The 21,201-nt window shown below is 41.5% G+C and overlaps 1 protein-coding gene across 4 annotated transcripts in view; it reads right to left on the reverse strand.

The window, feature by feature from the left end:
• ZNF609 (zinc finger protein 609) overlaps positions 1-21,201 on the reverse strand; it is a 193,939-nt gene that overhangs the window by 32,357 nt on the left and 140,381 nt on the right. For all 4 annotated transcript variants that reach the window (XM_069596201.1, XM_069596197.1, XM_069596200.1 and 1 more), the window contains one exon: positions 19,319-19,544. In XM_069596201.1, coding sequence (XP_069452302.1) covers positions 19,319-19,544 — 226 coding nt within the window. The remainder of the gene's footprint in view (positions 1-19,318; positions 19,545-21,201) is intronic.

Below are 21,201 nucleotides of genomic sequence, written 5' to 3' on the forward strand. Positions count from 1 at the left end.
AATACTCACTGGAAGGACTGATGCTAAAGCTGAAGCTCCAATAGTCTGGTCACAGAGAAGACTCCTTAGAAGAGACCCTGATGCTAGGAAAGATTGAGGGCAAGAGGAGAAGAGGAAGAAAGAGGATGAGATGGTTGGATGGCATCAGTAACTCAATGGACATGAGTTTGAGCAAATTTGGGGAGACAGTGAAGGACATGGAAACCTGGCGTGCTGCAATCCATGGGGGTCACAAAAAGTTGGACATGTCTTAGCAACTGAACAACAAATGAACAACAACTTACCTAAATCAATCATGATACATCCTTAACATGGAACAATGTGCAGCTATTTAAAATGTTACAGCAGACCATTTAATGTTACAGGAAAATGTTCATGGTATTTTCCTCTATAAACAAAAAAGACTACAAATATAGAGAGATGGGCACCAATTTGTTAAAAAAAGTATATGAATAACATAACATAATTATAATAGTGGCTTTATCTCTGGGTGATTTATGACTTTCTTCTTTGCAATTTAGGATTTATCCTTTTTCTTTGATTTCCAAATTGCCAACAATAAAAAGCTGTTACTTTGTGATGGGAACCATCATCACTATTATTTTCAAAACATTTTCATCAACTGAAACAGAAACGCTGTAACTTATATTCCCTCTGCCCCCTAGCTCCTAGTAACTCTATTCTCTCCTTTTGGTTTTTATAAACTTGCCTATTCTAGATACCTCATCTAAGTGAAATTATACATTTATTTTTTTCTGTCTGGCTCTTTTCACTTGGCAAAATATTTTCAAGGCTTACACACACTGTAACATGTATCAGAATTTCATTCCTTTCTATTGCTATTCCACTGTAAGTATATACCACATTTTGTTTATGCATTCATCTGCTGATGGACACTGGACTGTTTTCATCTTTTGGCTATTGTGAATAATGCTGCTATGAATATTCCTGTGTACAAGTTTTGTTTAAATACCTGTTTTCAATTCTTTTGGATGCATACCTACCTAAGAACAGAATTCCTACATCGTTTGTTAATTCTATGTTTACCTTTGTGAGAGACCACCAAACTGTTTTCCACAATGGTGGCGACACTGTATGTTCTCACCTGCGGTCCACAAAGGTTCCAACTTCTCCACACCTTCTCCAACACTTATTTTCCATTTTAAACATACAGTCATCCTAGTGGGGTATGAAGTGGTACATCGCTGTGGCTTTTATTTGCATTTCTCTTATTAATTACCCTGAGTGTCTTTTCAAGTCAAGTCCTTTGCTCAGTTTTAGCTGTTGCCTTTGTTGTTCGTTTGCTTTTTGGCCATGCCACGCAGCATGCAGGATCTTCCCTGACCAGAGACTGAAGCCGTGGCCCCTGCACCGGGAGCACGGAGTCTTCACCACTGGACTGCCAGGGAAGCTCTCTCACTTAGTTCTGAAGTGGGTTGTTCCGTTCTTTTGGTTGTTGCTGCTGTTGAAATGCAGGAGTTTTTATATATTCTGGATATTAATTATCAGGTATATTATTTGCAAATATTTTCCCCATTTTGTGAGTTGTCTTTTTCATTATCTTGATAGTGTCTTTTGATGAGCAAAATGTTGTAATTTCATGAAATTCAATTTATCTATTTTTTCTTTTTTTGCCCTGTGCTTCTGGTGTCATATCCAAGGAACAAAGCATCACTTTTAAAATCATTTTTAAAAGTGTAACTTTAAAAAACATCAGGGGGAAAAAGTAGTTTCTAATAGTGGGGTAGAAAATGTAGGAGGAAGTATAGTTTATTTTCTCTCATTCTGAATACAAAGCACAGCATAACACAGCTTAAAACAAAGACTGTTTTAAGTATCCAGATTCCTCCTTTTACTAGAACATGACCGGGGAGAGGAGCTCTTGGTCCAAAGGTGCGTATAGACGCCTCTCTACTTCATGAATCAACTATACCTCAATACATGAAAACAGTTCAAATCAACATTAAAATGTTTGGGGGAATATAGTGAAAATCACCATAAGAATTACTTCTTGGGACTTCCCTGGTGGCCCAGTGGCTAGGACTCTGTGCTCCCAAGGCAGGGGGCCCCAGGTTCGTTCCCTGGTCGGGGAACTAGATCCCACATGCTGCAACTAAGATCTGGTGCAGCCAAATAAATAATTATTTAAAAAAAAAAAAAAAAAAGAATTACTTCTTGTACAAAAAAGATTATATTGGATCAAGTGCTCGTCAATTTGTCTCACCAACTACAGATGGCATGTCAGATTTTTGTTCACTGTCCACTTTGGACTTAAAAACTAGTAAGTATACTTGGCAACAGCCCTTTGGTATCAAATGATTTTATACATTTTATGCAATTTACAATTGATCCCCAAGACTCACATCTCAAGAGAAGCTCTGATAAAAAGATTTACTCCTGGCTGTGTAAACACCACTCCTATTATTTAAAACAAAACAAAACAGACCTGTTTCTTTGTTAGTCTCTTCTTTAAAAAGCTTGTCACCTTAGAAAAAGAGCTAAACCTGATAGGAATGGTTAACAATAAACACTAAATTGTTAACTGCCAAACTGTTGTTCAGTTTAGTCCTATCTGGGCTTCCCTGATAGCTCAGTTGGTAAAGAATCCACCTGCAATGCAGGAGACCTGGGTTCAATCCCTGGGTGGGAAAGATCCGCTGGAGAAGGGAAAGGCTGCCCACTCCAGTATTCTGGCCTGGAGAAGCCCATGGACTGCATAGTCCATGGGGGTGCAAAGAGTCAGACACGACTGAGCAACTTTCACTTCACTTCACTTAGTCCTGCCCTATAGAAGCTGAGTATACTTCTCAGCTGTGCTCTTTGCTTTCCTGGTAAAGTCCTCCTTACCCCTCCCAAGCCTCTTATCTGGGCCAATGGTAAATAATCACAATATAAAGCCACCACTAAATAATCAAGAGCCTACTAATGGGCTCTGTGTAGTCCAAGTTCTTTCTAAAGGAGAAAGACAGACATGTTTGTCTACTACTGTTAGGAGGGAAATGCTAGCAAATCTCAGCTCCCAGTCAACACCAGTTTCAGGTTTTCTAGTCCTCTCTAGCGACACAGATAAGAGAAAGAGATCATAAGAAAGTCAGTAAGTCACAGCTTCTGGAAACCTGTAAGCATGCCTGCAGTTGGCCAGTAGCAGTATAGTACAGGCAACTGGCTAGGAGGGGATTACAAGGGGCTGCTGGTGAGGAAGGCTGGCTTGAAACTGTGGGTACTGCTACCTCCATGGAAGCCTTAACTAGGGCAATGTGGGAATCGCTCACTTCTCATAGCTTATCTGTGGTACATTATTGAATAATATTTAATCTTGCCAAGTGATAAGAGATTATGCAAATTTCTGAGCCCTGTTTCTTCCAGGACAAAAGTTCAAATCACAGACGCAGAGAAAGGGTGAATATAATCAGAAATTCACAAGAGTGAGCAGCATTCAGAAATTCTGAAAAGACCAGGGAAAATTAGGACCATCTGTGTTTCATCTACCAACTAAGATTTTTTTCCCTGTAAGTTGGTTATTATCTGAAAACCACTTTTTTATGGGTTTGCTATGTAGTAACATCAGGAACTTTGGTAAAGAGTACCATATTTCAAGGAAAACTCTAGTCCCAAATCTGTCTACTGCAGTGAAAATTATTAGAAAGGATGTTTTGCTATCTATAAATTCTATGTCTTATCAAGCCTCATGCAGGCAGAACCTAAAATCAGCTTAACAGCAACATTTCCAGGTTTTTATCTCACTTATCCTAGGAACTCATTCATCTTCAAGTCATAGATTTGACTGTAGGGAAGGATCAAATCATGTGTGGATCTTTTAAAACCAGAAACCCAAAAGCAGACATGTGGTTATTATTCCTTTAAAGAGAATACCTGAATACTTTCAAAGAGAATCTACACTTTCCAGGAGCCCTTTACCCACATTCTAAGTAGAAATCTGTGAAGTTATCCAATAGAGCAATTTGGGATAAAGTCTTCCGCAGAAGTGTTTGAAACCTAAGGAGCGGCGGTTCCCAACTCGCTGCACATTGGATGCACCTGGAGATCTTTAAAAAAAATACTGACACCTGGCTCCCACCTACAGTCATTCTAATTTCATTTAACTCGGTGAGACCTGAGCATCAGGGCTTTTTTAAGTCCCTGCCCCCACATTCTAATGGGCAGCAAAAGTGTTCTAGGAATGACAGAAAACAAATATCCTAAAAAAGTTATGACCAACCTAGATAGCATATTGAAGAGCAGAGACATTACTTTGCCAACTAAGGTCTGTCTAGTCAAGGCTATGGTTTTTCCTTTGGTCATGTATGGATGTGAGAGTTGGACTGTGAAGAAGGCTGAGTGCCGAAGAATTGATGCTTTTGAACTGTGGTGTTGGAGAAGACTCTTGAGAGTCCCTTGGATTGCAAGGAGATCCAACCAGTCCATTCTGAAGGAGATCAGCCCTGGGTGTTCTTTGGAAGGAATGATGCTAAAGCGGGAACTCCAGTACTTTGGCCACCTCATGCGAAGAGCTGACTCATTGGAAAAGACTCTGATGCTGGGAGGGATTGGGGGCAGGAGGAGAAGGGGACGACAGAGGATGAGCTGGCTGGATGGCATCACTGACTCGATGGACGTGAGTCTGAGTGAACTCCAGGAGTTGGTGATGGACAGGGAGGCCTGGCACGCTGCGATTCATGGGGTTGCAAAGAGTTGGACACAACTGAGTGACTGAACTGAACTGAACCCCTTATTTCTGGGATCCTCTGGGGCAGAATGAGCCAAAGAAAGTACAAAGGTAATACCCATCAGCCTGGAACACTGTTCACATGACTATGGTGTTTTCTCTCCACAGAAATTCAGGTTAAATAATAGGGACCAGCTAAAACCAAGTACCAATTAGGGGAGTAGGTTAGGTAGATCTGATGCTAAAACTCTAAGCAGGAAAGCTATATTCGAGTAGACATTAGAGATATAATGGAACATCCACCCAGTGTAATCCACTCCACCCCCAGACCATGGGGACCAAGAGGTTGAGGAGGAAAGCTAAAGATCTCACAGTTCCTCCTCCCACCTACAAGTTCCCACACCATGGAAACTGTTTAAGTGTAACAGAGGCTGCTTCACCACACCCTTAAATCTCACACCCTCCCTTTCCTCTTGGTAAGGCAACCACACTGTATACCCATAGTGAGAGGTGGCTCAGAGAGACCATCACGCCTTCAGTTGTCCATCTGAAGTCTTTATCTGAAAACCTCTGGGTCTAAAAAGGAAGGTATCATCTCAATGGGACAGTTTTGAGGAAATGCTTGCCTGGGGTTGAGATGGAATCACACTTGGCCACAGTTTTACTGCTTTTAAGACCTAGTAGGAAGAATCATGATAAGAACATAGCTAGGGGATAGCCTACAAGAGGTACTTTTCCTTTCAGCCCTCTTCAGCTAGAGGTTGAGAGAGGTAAGTAACTGCTGAAGCTTCTTTGTCTTGCTGGTAATCTCCACTTGGCATTTTCAGGGTTTGTTAACAGAGCAGAACTGAACCACACTGTGGCTCTCAGAGCCGGGGAGGGGAGGGGGGAAGTAATGTAGGAGAGGAACAGCTGGGATCATGGGGTGGATGCTCTTCTGCCCAGACTGGCTTGGGAAGCAAGGCCTCTCATTAGTATGTGCCGTTCTAGATTGCCTTCCTTTCTCTAACTTGTGACAAAAATTATTCCGAAATTTTCGATGGCCTCTGTTATGGGCGGAATTGTGTCCCCACCACCCCCAAAAAGGTACACTACCGAAGTCTGAACTCCCAGTACTTCAGACTGTGACCTTATTTTGAAACAGGGTCCTTACAGAGACAATCAAATTTCAATGAGGTTATTTAAGTGGGCTCTAATCCAATATGACTGGTGTCCTAATAAAAAGGATAAGCTTGGACATTGTGACAGATGCGCTCAGAAGGAAGAAAATGTGAAGGCACACAGGGCAAAGAAAGCCACGTGAGGGACTTCCTGGAGGGCCAGTGGTGAAGGCTCCACACTCCCAATGCTGCCACTGCAGGGGGTGAGAGTTCGATCCCTGGTCTGGGAACCAAGATCCCACATGCCACAGTGTGGCAACAAAAAAGAGAAAAGAAGGCCATGTAACTGGAGAGATGGCACCTACAAGCCAAGGGACACCAGGGATTGCTGGCAAACACCAGATGCTAGAAGAAGCAAGGAAAGGCTCTCCCTTTGAACTGTCAGAGAGAGCATAGCTCTGCCAACACCTAAATTTCTGACTTCTGGCCTCCAGAACCATGAGACGATAAATTTGTCATTTTAAGTCACCCAACTTTTGGTACATTGTTATGGCAGCCCACCAACAGCAGAGTGGTATTGATTAAACAAGTCAGATTTTACTTTAACAAGCTTCAGTGAATTACTGCCACTAGCCAAGGAGATTATAGTCCAGGTCAGTTAGCCAACAAGGTAGGTGGAGAACAGTGATGATGGCAGCAAATCATAAATCTTGGGAACTGTCTCACAATAAACATGCCCAAGCTCCACCCTGAACCGGATGATTCAGAACATGAGCATGGGGTCGGGGGGGGGGGGGTGGTGGATGGGGAGGGTAGCTAACATGTATTTTAAACAATCTCCTCAAGTGATACCACTGACTTTCTCTGATTTTGTACCACCTGCCAACTGAGTAATACTAAGCTTAAATAAAAGGATAAAACTTTAGGTCTTCCCCTAAACTGATCTGTAGATTCAATGTAATCCCAATCAAAATCTCAACAGGTTCCCCCCACCCCAAGTAAAAGTTCACAAGCTGATCCTAAAATTTATATGGAAATGCCAAAGGCCAAGGACAGCCAAGGCAATCCTGAAGTACCATAAAGTTGGAGGATTTACACTACTAGATAGCAAGACATATACAGTTATAGTCATTTAGACAGTGTAGCACTGACACAGACTAGACACACGGGTGACCAGAGTACAAGCGGGCGCCTAGAAATAAATCCACTTATGTGGATTTATGTGGTTTATGACTTATGTGACACTGAAGTCCAGTGGGGGAAAGGATGGTCTTTTCAGTAAGGTGCTAGGTCAGTTAGGTATCCATATGAAAAAACAGAATCTTCACTCCTTATTCACACCCTAAACAAAAATCAAATTCAGATCCATTACAGATTTAAAGGTGAAAAGAAAAACAATACAATTTCAGGGAAAAAAAAGAGAATATCTTCATTATTTTGGGAAAGGCAAAGTTTTCTTAAGACACAAAAAGCACTAACTTAAAAAAAAAAAAAAAAAAAATAAAGAAAACTAGCCTTTAGACAGAGAACTTCCATTCATGAAAATGTACCATTAAGAGAAAATGCGGGAAACAGGAGAAGGTATTTATGATACGTATATCGAACAAAGGACTCTTAACCATACTATAAAGAAAACTCCTAATAAATCAGTAAAACATACAGCCCAATTCAAAAACAGGTAAAAGATTTGAACAGGTACTTCACAAAATGGGATTTCCAAATGTCCAATAAGTATATGCTTAATTTCATGACTTATCATGGAGATGCAAATTAATACTATAGTGAGATACCATTACCCATCAACCAGAATGGCTAAAATGGAAAAGACATAATGTTAAGTGTTGACAAGGATACAGAGCACCCAGGATTCTAATTGGAAGCAGGAGTTATAAATTGGTTCAGACAGGGAAACTGGCAACACCTATTAAAACTGATCATATGTTTACCTTATGACCTAGGAATTTCATTCCTAAATACATACAGAATAGAAATGTGTACATATATTCCCCCAAAAGACATGTACAAAAATTTTCACAGCAACACTTTTCATAATAGCTCCAAACTGAAAACAACCCAATGTCCATCAACAACTGAGTAAATAAGTAGTGTTATATTCACACTACATTCACAAAAGACTGTTTAAAAAAAAGAGAGAGAGAAAAAATAAAGTACAACTACATGCAACAACATGATGAATTTCACTGGCATAATGTTGAACAGCTACAAGGATATACAAACACACGAGAAAGTACATGTTCTATTTACGTTCAAAATGGGTACCACTAATCTTGAAAATTCAAGGACCTGTATAATACTTCTATTATTGCTGAATAAGATCTACTAACATAAAAACAAAGACTTTGAGTTTGTGACTCCTGTAGATCAGTGCCAGAATCAGCTGAAATGCAGACCAGTTTTATCCTTTAGGCAGTCTGTCCAGCCTCCAGTGTGGCAGACCAGTCTGGAATCTAAAGCAGCAGCATGTGAGGGTGGGGGTGGGGTTCCCACTTTCTTTCTCCATATTGATACTTGATTTTGGTAGATTTAAAAAATACAACAATTCAAAGGAACAGAGTAAAAGCTAAAAAGCAGAGGTGAGTTTGCTAAATGGGAAGATGCACTGTGTTCCAAGTGTACTGAATGACATAGGAAAAATTTCAAAAGATGGGAATAATCAGAGTCAAATAAGGAGAAAGCATGTTGTTCACTGATTTAGTTCAGGGTTAAAACTTTCATTTGATTATGAGTTCAATGGGGGTAGAAAATTATTTGATAGCAGTCTTTCTGGCTTTTTTGAGACATCCTAAAGAGAAAATAGGGTACAACTTGTGGGAGGGGAACTGCTCAATTCCTCACCATAGCCTTTTTGTCATAGACCTTGTTGCTATGGAGAAGGCCATGAAGGCAGCAACTGAGGGAAATAAAGGATCTGGCAGCAGTAAGCACAGGGACAGTGGTTTAAACAGAAATTCCTTATGTAATTAGCAAGTAGCAGCGCCTATAAATGACACACTTTCCATTTTTTCTTAACCCCTAACCCTCTAAAAGTACATGGGCCTGGCTTGCCACTATAATTTCACTCAAATACAGAGGAGGCTAAATGGGCCTCACAAAGCCCAAGCCTGGCAGACAAAACACATGGCCATTTAGCAGGGCTGCCTCATGCCAGGGGGAAGCATCTACCTACCCACCCTATCCTGGGGAAATTATCTCCAGCTGCCTAAATTACAAAGTTGATGCCCTATGATTTCTTTGTTCTGTAAAGCCTAAGGGAGATGGGATAATGAAGTAGCAGAAGAGGTAGAGAACAGCCTCTCGTTTCACAGAGTAGTCAAGAGACAGAGAGGGGGTGTGAGGCGAGAGAGAGAAAGAATATGAGAATCTCACTGGTGTCACTAAGGGGCAGCAGCAGCGACCTGCAAGCAAAGCTCTGTCTAAACTGTCTGAAACTACTGCTGTGGGAGAAAAAGGCTAGTCGCCAAGTTTCTTAACAGCTTCTGCCCATCACTGTTACAGCGGCTTTATCAATCAGGGCAGGGCCAGGACCTGTTTTGAGCAGCACTGTTAGCACTGAAACAGGAGGGTACGGCAATGTCTTCCAGCAGATCTCGCCACAACCAATGATGAACAAAGACAATCCCTCTTCTGTTCCACACAAATGATCAGAGAATCATAAATATCAGAACAGAAAGAACCACAGAGCTATGCATCCAACCTCTTCATTTTATAAATGAGCAAACTAAATCCCAGACCAGTTAAATAACCTCATCAACACGACAAGAAAATGTGAAGGTCTCTAATAGGGTCTTTCTCCCTTGGAATCATACATCAAAGCGAATTAGCTGAGGACAGTGATCAGCCCCCCACTTTAGACCAGAACTATATTTAGTGCCTAGGTATCACTTACCAAGGTTTACACAGAAGTATCAGGAACTAAACTATTTGTTAAAGGATACCATTAGTAACAACATGGGTCTTTTTTTGAGCCTATCTGAGAAGCTTTTGTTACTGAAATATCAAAAGAATCTCATTTGAAATAACCCTTACCTATCTGGCAAGCCCAAATCCTGGCCACCTTGTTGCCTGATTGTCCTTTGCTGGCGGGCAGGGAGGAGGTATGTAAGAGTACACAAAAGAATCTCTCTGTTTGGAGATTAGTTTATTTTGCAATTTGCAACTCAAAAAATAGTAACTGAAATTTTTCCTTAGGGCTTTGGGATTTAAATATATGACAGTGGACAGATAACACGATCCATCAGGGTATACAAACATGTAACTGCCCTAAAGCATCCCCTAGGAGTAAACTGCTAGGTGGGAAGAATGTGCTGGCTGTTGCTTTGCTGTATAGGAGGCGCTGGGAGAAAGTTAAGTATTGATTTCCCTACTGTTTCCTTTGTGTGCCTGCTGTTGCCATGTGGTGGTCTGTTGCTATGAAGATCTGTGGTGCCAGACAATGGCTGCTAGACTCTTTATGACTGTGCTATGGGTACAGCTGATTCTGCAGGAGTCAGGCTGGTAAGCAACTGGCTAAGCAGTGGAGAAACCCCGGTCACTGTGCACCATCTCTCTCTAGGTAAGTGCTGCCAGGGGCGAGGCTGGAGGTGAAAGAGGATTAATTAAGCTAAGGAAAAAGAAAAATCAGTAGCTGAGACCTGTCTTAACTTTTCAGTGTGCTTGTGCTTAGTCTCTCAGTCGTGTCTAACTCTTTGTGACCCTGTGGACTGTAGCCCACCAGGCTCCTCTTTCCATGGGGGTTCTCCAGGCTAGAATCCTGGAGTGGATTGCCATGCCCTCCTCCAGGGGATCTTCCCAACCCAGGGATCGATCCCAGGTCTCCCTCATTGCAGGCGAATTCTTTATCATCTGGACTACCAGAGAAGCCCAAGAATACTGGAGTGGGTAGCTGTTCCCACAGGGGATCTTTCTGACCCAAGAGTCGAACCAGCGTCTCCTGCATTGCAGGCAGATTCTTTACCAGCTGAGCTATCAGGGAAGCCCCAACTTTTCAGTACAAATATCTAAAATTAGATTATCTCACAGTTCACATACATAGTTTCTTACATCAGAATCACAGAGTAACCAAGGGTAACTATCAAGGTTATCATTTTCATGCAAGATTAATGGATAGCCTCTTTGTTTTAGTGAGAACAACAAAGACCCACAGCTGGGATCTGTAAGCAGATGAGGATAAAGAAGCGCTGAAGCAGGTTCTCAGCGGAGCTACCACAGGAAAACTAACTTCCTGCTAAGCAAAACCACTGCCTACTACTCTGAAAACTTCAGCCCACAGACCGAAGTACAGGGCTCAACCACAGAGTCTGAAGCAGGGCCAATTGTTCTGCTAGGTAACAGGGGCCACAGTACACAGAAGTCACCCTAGGTCTTGGAGATGTCACCTATTTACCTGTCCTCATCCTCCTCCATAGATAACCTTTCTTTCCATCTCAGAGCACATACACACTTTCAGAATATTTGTAATTTAAAGACCACCTAGCCCCCATGATGTTCAATATGGTAAACCACTAGCTATAAAGGATATTTAAATTTAATAAAAATTAAAATTCAGTTCCTCAGGTCAGTGTGCCACATTTCAGATGCTCAAATATCATGTGTCACTAGACTATTATTTTGGAGAGTCTCCTTCCTCCACAAAAAGTTCTACTGGACAGGGAAGATCTAGCCCAAGGCCCCATAAATTAGAAATCTCAGGCCAGGAGAAGTTCAGAGACTTATCCACGATCACACAGCTTGCTAACTGTATAATCTGTTCTGGAATCCAACTCTCCAGACTCTAGTTCAGAGGTATTTGTTCTGTACTACCATGCCTTTCAGTTCAGTTCAGTTCAGTTCAGTTGCTCAGTCGTGTCTGACTCTTTGCGACCCCATGAATCGCAGCACGCCAGGCTCCGAGTCGGACACAACTGAGCAACTGAACTGAACTGAACTGAGGCCTCCCTGTCCATCACCAACTCCCGGAGTTCACTCAGACTCATGTCCATCAAGTCAGTGATGCCATCCAGCCAGCTCATCCTCTGTCGTCCCCTTCTCCTCCTGCCCCCAATCCCTCCCAGCATCAGAGTCTTTTCCAATGAGTCAACTCTTCTCATGAGGTGGCCAAAGTACTAGAGTTTCAGCTTTAGCATCATTCCTTCCAAAGAAATCCCAGGGCTGATCTCCTTCAGAATGGACTGGTTGGATCTCCTTGCAATCCAAGGGACTCTCAAGAGTTTTCTCCAACACCACAGTTCAGGAGCATCAATTCTTTGGCACTCAGCTTTCTTCACAGTCCAACTCTCACATCCATACATGACCACTGGAAAAACCATAGCCTTGACTAGATGGACCTGTTGGCAAAGTAATGTCTTTGCTTTTCAATATGCTATCTAGGTTGGTCGTAACTTTCCTTCCAAGGAGTAAGCATCACTATTATTCTTGAAACAACTCACCTTAAACAACTGCAGACACTCCTAGCTGTTGGACTAAAAATATATACCCTGATGTGGAGCTGGGGATGCACAGCCTTTTCATGTTTGTGCACATATATGACAAAACCTGTTCCAATCACAAAAATCGAAAACTTTCTCCTACCCACCAAATCATTAAGCTAGAATTCAGCTTCGGAAGACAGGCCAAGCTTATCATAGAGCCTTTTCATACCCTCTGGCACACCAGGGATTTGTACTCCTTCCCACTTCAGAACTGTGGTCTTAGGGCTTCCCTGGTGGTCCAGTGGTTAAAATCCACCTTGTTACACAGGGGACATGGGTTCTATCCTTGGTCCAGGAAGATCCCACATGCCTTGGAGCAACTGAGCCCTCATACTCCAACTACTAAGCCCACAGGCTTAGAGCCTGTCTGTGCTTGACAGTAAGAGAAGGCACCACAATGAGAAGCCTGCACACTGCAACAAAGAGCACTCCCACTTGCTGCAGTTACTTTTAAGTAAATCTAAAAAAAAAAAAGTATACCCCATTAAAAAAAAATTGGTCTTACAGCATTACAACTTCTGTCTGATACTTTGTTAAAGATCAGACCGATTTCAGAGATGTTTTAAGAAGGTTTTCTATGTGGAATGGGAGGATGAACCTAGATAGATTATTATCAAAACTTTTTTTTTTTTTTTTTACCAGCAGAATCCTCTTCAAATATAGTTTTACAAAGGAGCTTAACATATAAATCATCAGAAAGTAGTACAGCTCTGGGTTGCATCTGGCTGGGTAGCAGAGGTGGAGCTGGGGCCTGCCCACTCAACACCTCTCACCCCTATGACTGCTTCTGAGGTTCCTCCATGTTCATGTTCCTCAGAGAATAACTTCAAACCATTTCCTCTGAAAATGTCTGAAGGTTCTATCTCTGACTTTTATAATCTCAAAAGACTGAAGGTGGAAGTCACTGCTTTTTTTTTTAAAAGAAAGTTTTCAATACCTTACTAAATCCCTCATTATTTCTGACCAATACATAGCAAATGAGCCCAAGAGAGACTAATAAAAAATTACCATTTTTACCTACATGCCTAGAACACATGGGTACAAGCACAATTTAATCAAATATTTACTGATTATTTTACTTTTTGTGTAAAGACTGAATTAGTTCTTGGGAGAAATAAAATGATACATAAAATGTGGTTTCTGGTTTCAACCACCTTATAATAAAGGAGAAAAGATACATAGGAATTGTGGGTGGCATATATTCATGTCACTGTAGTCCTAGAAAAAGAGAAAGAGGATGGTGCAGAATAAATGTCTGAAGAAGTAAAGGTCAGACTCCCAAAATTTGGAAAAAGGAAATTCACAGACTTAAGTGAACCCCGAAACAGGATAAGCCCAAAGAAGTACATGTTAGACACATCACACGTCATGATCAAAATGCTGAAAATGACAGAAAAGCTTTGAAAGCAACCAGGGGAAAATAACGTATTACTTACAGGGGAACAACCTAAGTACACTTACAGGTGTATTTCTCAGCAACCATGATAGCCAAAAGGAAGCAAAACACTTTTAAAATGCTAAAAGAAATGTAAACCTAGATTTCTATATAAGAAAAAAAATTTTTAGGAATAAAAGTGAAATAAAGGCATTCTCAGAGAATTAACAGGCAGTGGACCTGCTCTGAAAGAATTAATAAAGGAGAATCTTCAGACAGAATGCAAACGACAGAGGGGACTCAGAACATTAGGAATAAAGGAAGAACAACAGAAATGTGAAGTGTCTGGGTAAATATAATAAACTAGTTTCTTGAATATAAAAGATGACTGAAAGGGAAAAAAATTTAAGTGGTCTGATGGGGTTTTCAGTGTATTAGGTGTAATACATAAAACCAGGAGTTTGTAAACTTTTTCAAAAGCTTGACAAAAGGAAATGGCTTAGGTGAGAGGCAGATGCTGTTTTAGTTTTCTCCTTTGTTTTCAAGCCTGAAGAGTACATGTGATAGCTAGAGCTACATTAGCAATTTTGCAATAAGTAACTTGAAGGAGCTTGGAACACTGACTACACTGAAGCCATCATATCAGCCTTAGATTGCCTACCTTTAGAATTTTCGTACATTTACACCATTTTCTGTTTCTAGCAGCCAAACTCCATTCTTAACTCAATGTTTCCTCAACTTTCCCCACGGTGGCACACACAGTAAATGAAAAAACATACTCTGGATGAAGCTGCTTGCCTGGAGGAAAGGGACTAGGGCACCAGCTGGCACAGGTCCCATCCTAGAGGACACTGGGACAGAAATGACCAATCGGCACCCTAAAACCCGTCAGCAGTTTCTAGCTAACGAGTACAAAGAGGAAGGGGGACTGACACAAAATCAACAGAGTGACCAATTTAGAAAGAAATGTGGGAATCTGGGGAAGTGCAATATTACAAAAGGAAGAGAGGTGAGTTCAGAGAATGAATAAATAGCAGAGCTGCTAAAAGCCTAGGAACAGCAGAGAGAAAGACCTAGGAAGAGCAGAGCTTTGGAAAGCAGATGTTCACTGGTATGAGAAATGTTTCAGTCAAATGGTAGCAGAAGAAATCTGACGGCAAGACATTAGATGATACTGGGCAGGTAAAAAGAGACTGAAAACAGCAAGAGCAAGAAGTGAAGAAAAGGGGAGAGGTCAGTAGATCAAAGGGGTAGCAATGATGAGGAAAATATTTTCACTGTAACGAAGTACTGAAGAGGGAAAGAGCTTAAACAGAAGCGGAAAGCATGAAGATGAAGAAAAAAGCAGATAAAATTCAAGGTGTCAAGTCAAAGAATCTTTGGAATAAGAGAAAAAGGAAGCAACAGCATAAGAAAAATACACTTTAATAAAGAGGAGGGAAGCTAGAGGACTTAGGTGGGTGGCTTTGATCTTAGTTATTTAAGAGCACAAGGAGAGAATGAATTGGACTGATGAAATCTTGAGAATGAAGTAAGTACTGTGGAATGCAAATGTAATAGAGAGATGAAGGGACTGCCAAGCAGCACTGCAAGCTCATTTTATGTCAGCCAGCATAAACTCGCATCAAAAACAGCTCAGTTTTGTGAATTCTTTCATTGTCAGCCTAGGATCAGGGGCTGAAAAATGGGAGGTGGAGATTTCCTGAATTTGAGACTGGCAAGATAAGCAGATTCATTTTCTGTTCTCTATCTTTCTTTTCTTTCTAGTTGCTCAGTCGTGTCAGACCCTTTGCGACCCCGTGGACTGTAGCCCACCAGGCTCCTCCATCCATGGGATTCTTCAGGCAAGAATACTGGAGTGGGTTGCCATTTCCTTCTCCAGGGGATCTTCCTGACCCAGGGATCGAACCCAGGTCTCCCACATTGCAGGAAGACACTTTAACCTCTGAGCCACCAGGGAAGACTGTTCTATATAAACAAGTGTATAATAAAATTTCATCAATGATATTAATATTTTCAGTCTTCACTCTCATGATTGGTATATGAAACCATTCATTTTCAAGATGCCATAGTCAACTAGTATTGGATCCATGCTGATTTCAAGGTTTAAAGCCGTAGATTATAACTTACAAGCTTGGATATGTCCTTATTGGTCATCCAATTCCACTATACTTAAGATATGAGGTAACTAAGGTCCAAAGAAGTTAAGGAACTTGTCCAAGGTCACAACAATAGTGGCAGAGACATAGAGCTCTTCTGATTTTCACTCCAGGGCTCTTTCCAGTATATCACAAATTTGTCTAGAAAGCGTATTTGCCAAAATATCACTAGTGATGGCCTTCGACCTAGTGCTGCAGTCTAGAAAGGAGAATCTGTAGCACTTCCTGGAATTCTTATCTAATAAGTTAGCTCTGCCTTTCTTTAAAATACCATAGAACCTAGTAAGCAATTTTGCCTCAACAGAAGTATATGGTCTTATACACTGAGGTTTCTTATACATTGTCTCCAGGACCGTGGGTTAAGGTAAGATTTGTGAACCAGAAATAGAATTGGGACCTGTTATTTCGATTTGAAGTAAGGTAGGACAAGGTAAAATCAGGGAGAAGCAGACCTCTGCATAAATGCTAAGAATACATCTCAAAAAAGCAAAGGGAAAAAAAAAAAAGGCAAAGGAAGACAAGACAGTCCAGGTTATACTTGGGTCTTCTTAATTGTCCTAAAGTTGAGCCTAGTTAAGGAGGATCTTTGTAGATGCCGAGAGAATTACAAACAACCTAAAAAGAGATGAGATCTGCAGGAATTTCAAAATGCCTGCAAGGTAAGGTTTATAGTGAGAAACAGGAAAGAAAGAAGCAACAATGCAGAACAGGTAAGCAAAGAAATCAGGAAGAACTCAGGCCATGACCCCTACACCTGTTCTCTGCAAGGGGGCTCAGTTCTACAGGGAGGGCAGGACCCTCCATTCCCCTCGGAGGCCAAACATTTATAGTTTCTCTCAAAGGCAGAAGAGCTTTTCAGTTTGAAGACAGTAGTCTGCTGGGCAAAGAGACAGAAAGTATAAAAAACTGGGGTAGCAGACAAGAAACCTACACAGCAGGAAGGACATTTTTTTTTAAGTGTATATATATATATATATATATATATATATATATATATAGTTCTTACTATTAACTTGAAAACGGACTCAGTATACTAGGTCTTCTAGATTTGCCAGAATGACCCTTGCAGGAAATCTCTGTTATCTAAAGATGAAAAGGAATGTGAACCAGCTCGGATCCCAGTTCAGACCTTCGCCAACAGACAGGACAGGTGAAGGCCCTCTGGGATGGCCAGAAAGCAGAGTAGAGTGTATCACTCCAGAATAGTTCTCTTTCCCTTGGGAGGAAAGAAAAAGAAGAGAAGAATAAGCCCTGAAACATAATATGTTAAGTGGGGGAAAAATACAGTATTAAAAGTAAGAGAACTAACATCTTACAGGTTTATATAAATTAGAATGATCTTAAACTTGGTAAAAATAATATTTATTCTGAGTTTCAGAGAAGGTATAGAATTCTGGAAAGTATCTAGTACATATATACTAACATAGATCCAGAAATGACAATGAGATGGTATAAGCATCCATTCGTTCAAATAAGTATTTAAGTATTGGGGATATAATAGTGAGAAGAAAACAGTCCCTGAGCTCACAGAACTTTTAGAACACTGGAAGAAATAGACATTAATAGAAAAATGCTGGGATTTCCCTGGCGGGCCAGCGGCCAAGACTCCCGTGCTACCAATGCAAGGGACCTCGGTTTGATCCCTGCTCAGGTAACTAGATCCCACATGCTGCAAGACCTGGCACAGCCAAATAAATAAGTAATATTTTTTAAAAACAGAAACATATAATTATATACAATCTTACAAATTGTGGTAAGTGCCGTGAAAGTACACAGGGTGCACTGAAAGTGTGTAACAGGGGAACTTGCTAATAGGCTGCCAGTGACAACCAGAGTCTTTCATAACAAGCGATTAAAAAAACAATCTATGCTAACATCCCCCCAGTAGGGAGGGAGAACAAGAATCCCCAGATGAAAAGGTAACCATTGTTCTCAGGAGAGGGAAAAGGTTATTAGCCTCATTCTCACAGTTTTTATCAGGTTTACATACACGAAAAGTGTATTGCCCTTGGAGAAAATCACTACTATAAAGATGGGTGGAATACAGTAAATTGGCAGGAAACTGATGTTTTTGATCTTCAATATACTGAAGCAACAGGCCCTGAAGTTTGCTTGGTGGCACAGAGTTGTGATCTGGATACGTTTGTAATTCCAACAGACTCTGGCTGTTCAGACATGTGGCCATAGGCAGACGACATTTTTAAAATCAGAGATAGCCACTTATGATTTCCAGACTGTATACTGCATACACACTTACAGTGTCAACCTCTAGGTCAACCTCTCTCTTCACAGTTTCTAACACAATGGAATTATTTTCTTCTTTTTGCATTATGGTCTCCGACACACAATAAAACCTCATTGGCAATGTTATCCTGAAAGCTGAAACTTTACTATATTGCTAACAACAAGAGAGCCAAGAACACAGAATTTTTAACCCGTATCACATCAGTGCCTACTGCATGGAAAACTGAATCACAACAAAATATTCAGAGTAACAGAAATTTTTATTTTTTTACTGGAAATGATTAAAATGAAATGCCTGAGTTTCCATGGGCAGACTGACAAGATAGCTTATGATAATCAAGAGATAATTAGCTGTGCTCCTCTGGGCTTCTAAACTCCTCAGAGTGGTGATGCTTTGAAAGCCTGGTTACTGATGCAAAGACCTGATGGGACTCTGAGGCCCAGCCTCTCTAACCACACATTCTTTGACATGGACTTGGATTCTTTTTAAAAAGAATGTATACTGAAGTCAAATTGCCATAGATGGTACCAAGGGGATCTAAAATATCTGGTTAAGTCCCTTTGCACCCCTAATTTTTCAAGGTAACAAACTTTCAAAACAGAAGAGATTCTGTTGTCAGGGACAAGTGGAACAGACAAGCAGCAGCAGCCTACAGTGAGCCAACTGCTTACTGAACGCCTGATAACGAGAGCATGCAAGCAGTTCCCTGTGGCCTAGGCCTACAAAACCTGAACTAAGTGACAGATGCACAAAGTGGTGCGGGTGGCTGGGCGAGGAGGCAACTAGTAGGAAGAAGCTGGCTGTGCCTCCAGGTGTTAAAAAAGGCAAGACTTGCATATTCAATAAGTCAATACTAAGTCAAGTCAAGACTGACTGTTTTCCATTTCCTTGACTCCCACAGCTGCCCTTTTACTACTTTTTCTCTTCAAGCCTGATCCAAAAGTTCATGTATATTCAAATTCTCCCACATAAAATGATAGAGAGGGAAATGGTACAGATACAGTTTGAGGTATATGGCCAGCACCTATCAAACGACTGCTTAAGCACCACGGCCAACACTGCTGAATGGCCATGAAGGGGAGACAATTAATTTTTAAAAAAAATGGCAATCTCTAGAAGCCAAGCAATTTTACAGAGAAGTTTGCTGTAATCCTCTGGGTAGGCATCACCAGCAAACGATGGTCATATGAGACTTCTAATAAATACTTGGTATTATTTACAACTATCAGCCCTTGTTGACAGAAGCAGGTTGAGAAGGTACAGGAAAGCCACATGCAGTACTTACCGTCTTCGGTTTCCTGCCACACGATGCCCTCGAGGTTGACACTTGTCCCAGGTTCGCAGGGGCCCAGGCACTCAGGCTCTGTGGCCAGAGCCACATCACATGTGTTGACCCCAACGGATCGGGTACGAACCATGATCTGCTCACAGGGGGACGAGATGTCGTTACTGACCACTGGCACCAGAAGGTGCAGTGGCAGCACTGCCGGTGTGGAGACAGGGGACTCCATCTGCGGGGGAGAGAGAGCAGATGAGCTGCAAGAACATTCAGAGGAAACAGCTTCTCTGCATTTAATCTAGTCCTACATCCTTTCCTGCCAGAAAGCAGAGGGCTTTAAACATAAGACTTTAGTCCTTATTTTCAAGTTCTAGCTCATGATACCACTATAAATCTAAGCGGTTTAGATGAGTGCACCCTGGGCTAGGAGAAGCCTTATTTCTTATTAACAGCCCTCCTCATAAACTGTGCTTGGCTAAAAGTGTATTAAAAAAATTGTCTCTTTTAAAAATCTGCTGAAAGAGAATCAGGGCCAGACTTCAACAGCAAGAGAAGAGAGCACACAGACTGATGAGAAAGAAAGGCTCAGCTTCTGAGGCATGTTCTACTGCTGCCACTCTGCCTCTCTGCAACCTATCACTCAACAAATAATACATTAATCAGGTATAAAACCCAAGAATACACATGGGGATAAAGAGAGGGAGAAATATTCAGATCCTAGGAATGCCACTCCAGGAAGACTGGAGCTTCACTTCATCTTTGGGTAGAAGGAAATGTACTTTAAAGTTACAGGAGGGCTGATGGGGGTTTCTAACCCACACAGATTATAACAGCAATAGGTTAATGACAGTGATAACGATAATGATAGGTTAATGACAATTCACATTTCAGAGTGTGAATCTAACATCAAATGTACAGAGAAGAAACAGGAGGTACTGTTACTACCCAGAAGCCAATCCACAGCAGTCTGCACATGAAGCTGAATACACACACACACGTAAGAACAGTCAAACACAAGAACCAGCAATCTGGGACTTCCCTGGTGGTCCAGTAGTTAAGAGTCTGCTTGCCAATCCAGGGAACATGGGTTCGATCCCTGGTCCTGGAAAATCCCACAGGTTGTGGGGCAACTAAGCCCGTGTGCCCCAGCTACTGAAACTTGGGCACCCTAGAGCCCATGTTTTGCAACAAGAGAAGCTACCGCAATGAGAAGTTGATGAACAACAACCAGAGAGTAACCCCTGCTCCCTGCAACTAGAGAAAGCCTGCATGTGGCAGCGAAGACCCAGCACAACCCCCACCCCAAAAGAACCAGCAATCTCTACCACCAAAACTAGACCCTCTCACAAGAATGCAATTTTACCTAGATTCCAAGAAGAAATTAACACATCTAGAGTTAAAAGTTGTATCAAAGAGCAATAATCCCTTAATTCTTCAAAGCCTAGCATTTATCAGGTTGACAAAGTACCAATTCTGAGTTAATAGTGCCCACATCCTAACTAAACAGTGTCTGGCACATGCAAAGGCACTCAGCACACGCTGACTGATCCTTCCTAAAGATGATGTATGATACCCATCAGAAGACCTAAAAAAGAGGAAGGAGCCAAGGATTGGGACACTCTTTCCCTTGTGAAAGACCAGGCTGACTATACTCCTTCAGCAGGCCCGTATTCAGAGTGAGGCGCCCATGCACCCATTACCAAAGCTGCTGCGGTTCTGCGACGGTACTCTGGTCCTGAAATAGTTTACTGCATGACCACCACTCCACCTATAATCCGTCTCCCTCATTTTAAACACAAACATGCACGTACAAACATCTTCCTGGCCTCAAACACTACCCTGGAAGCCGAGGTCCGGGGATTGAATCCATTCTCTATAAGTAGCTCTGA

Source organism: Ovis canadensis, chromosome 7 (genome assembly GCF_042477335.2).
Source record: "Ovis canadensis isolate MfBH-ARS-UI-01 breed Bighorn chromosome 7, ARS-UI_OviCan_v2, whole genome shotgun sequence".
Taxonomy (NCBI): Eukaryota; Metazoa; Chordata; class Mammalia; order Artiodactyla; family Bovidae; genus Ovis; species Ovis canadensis.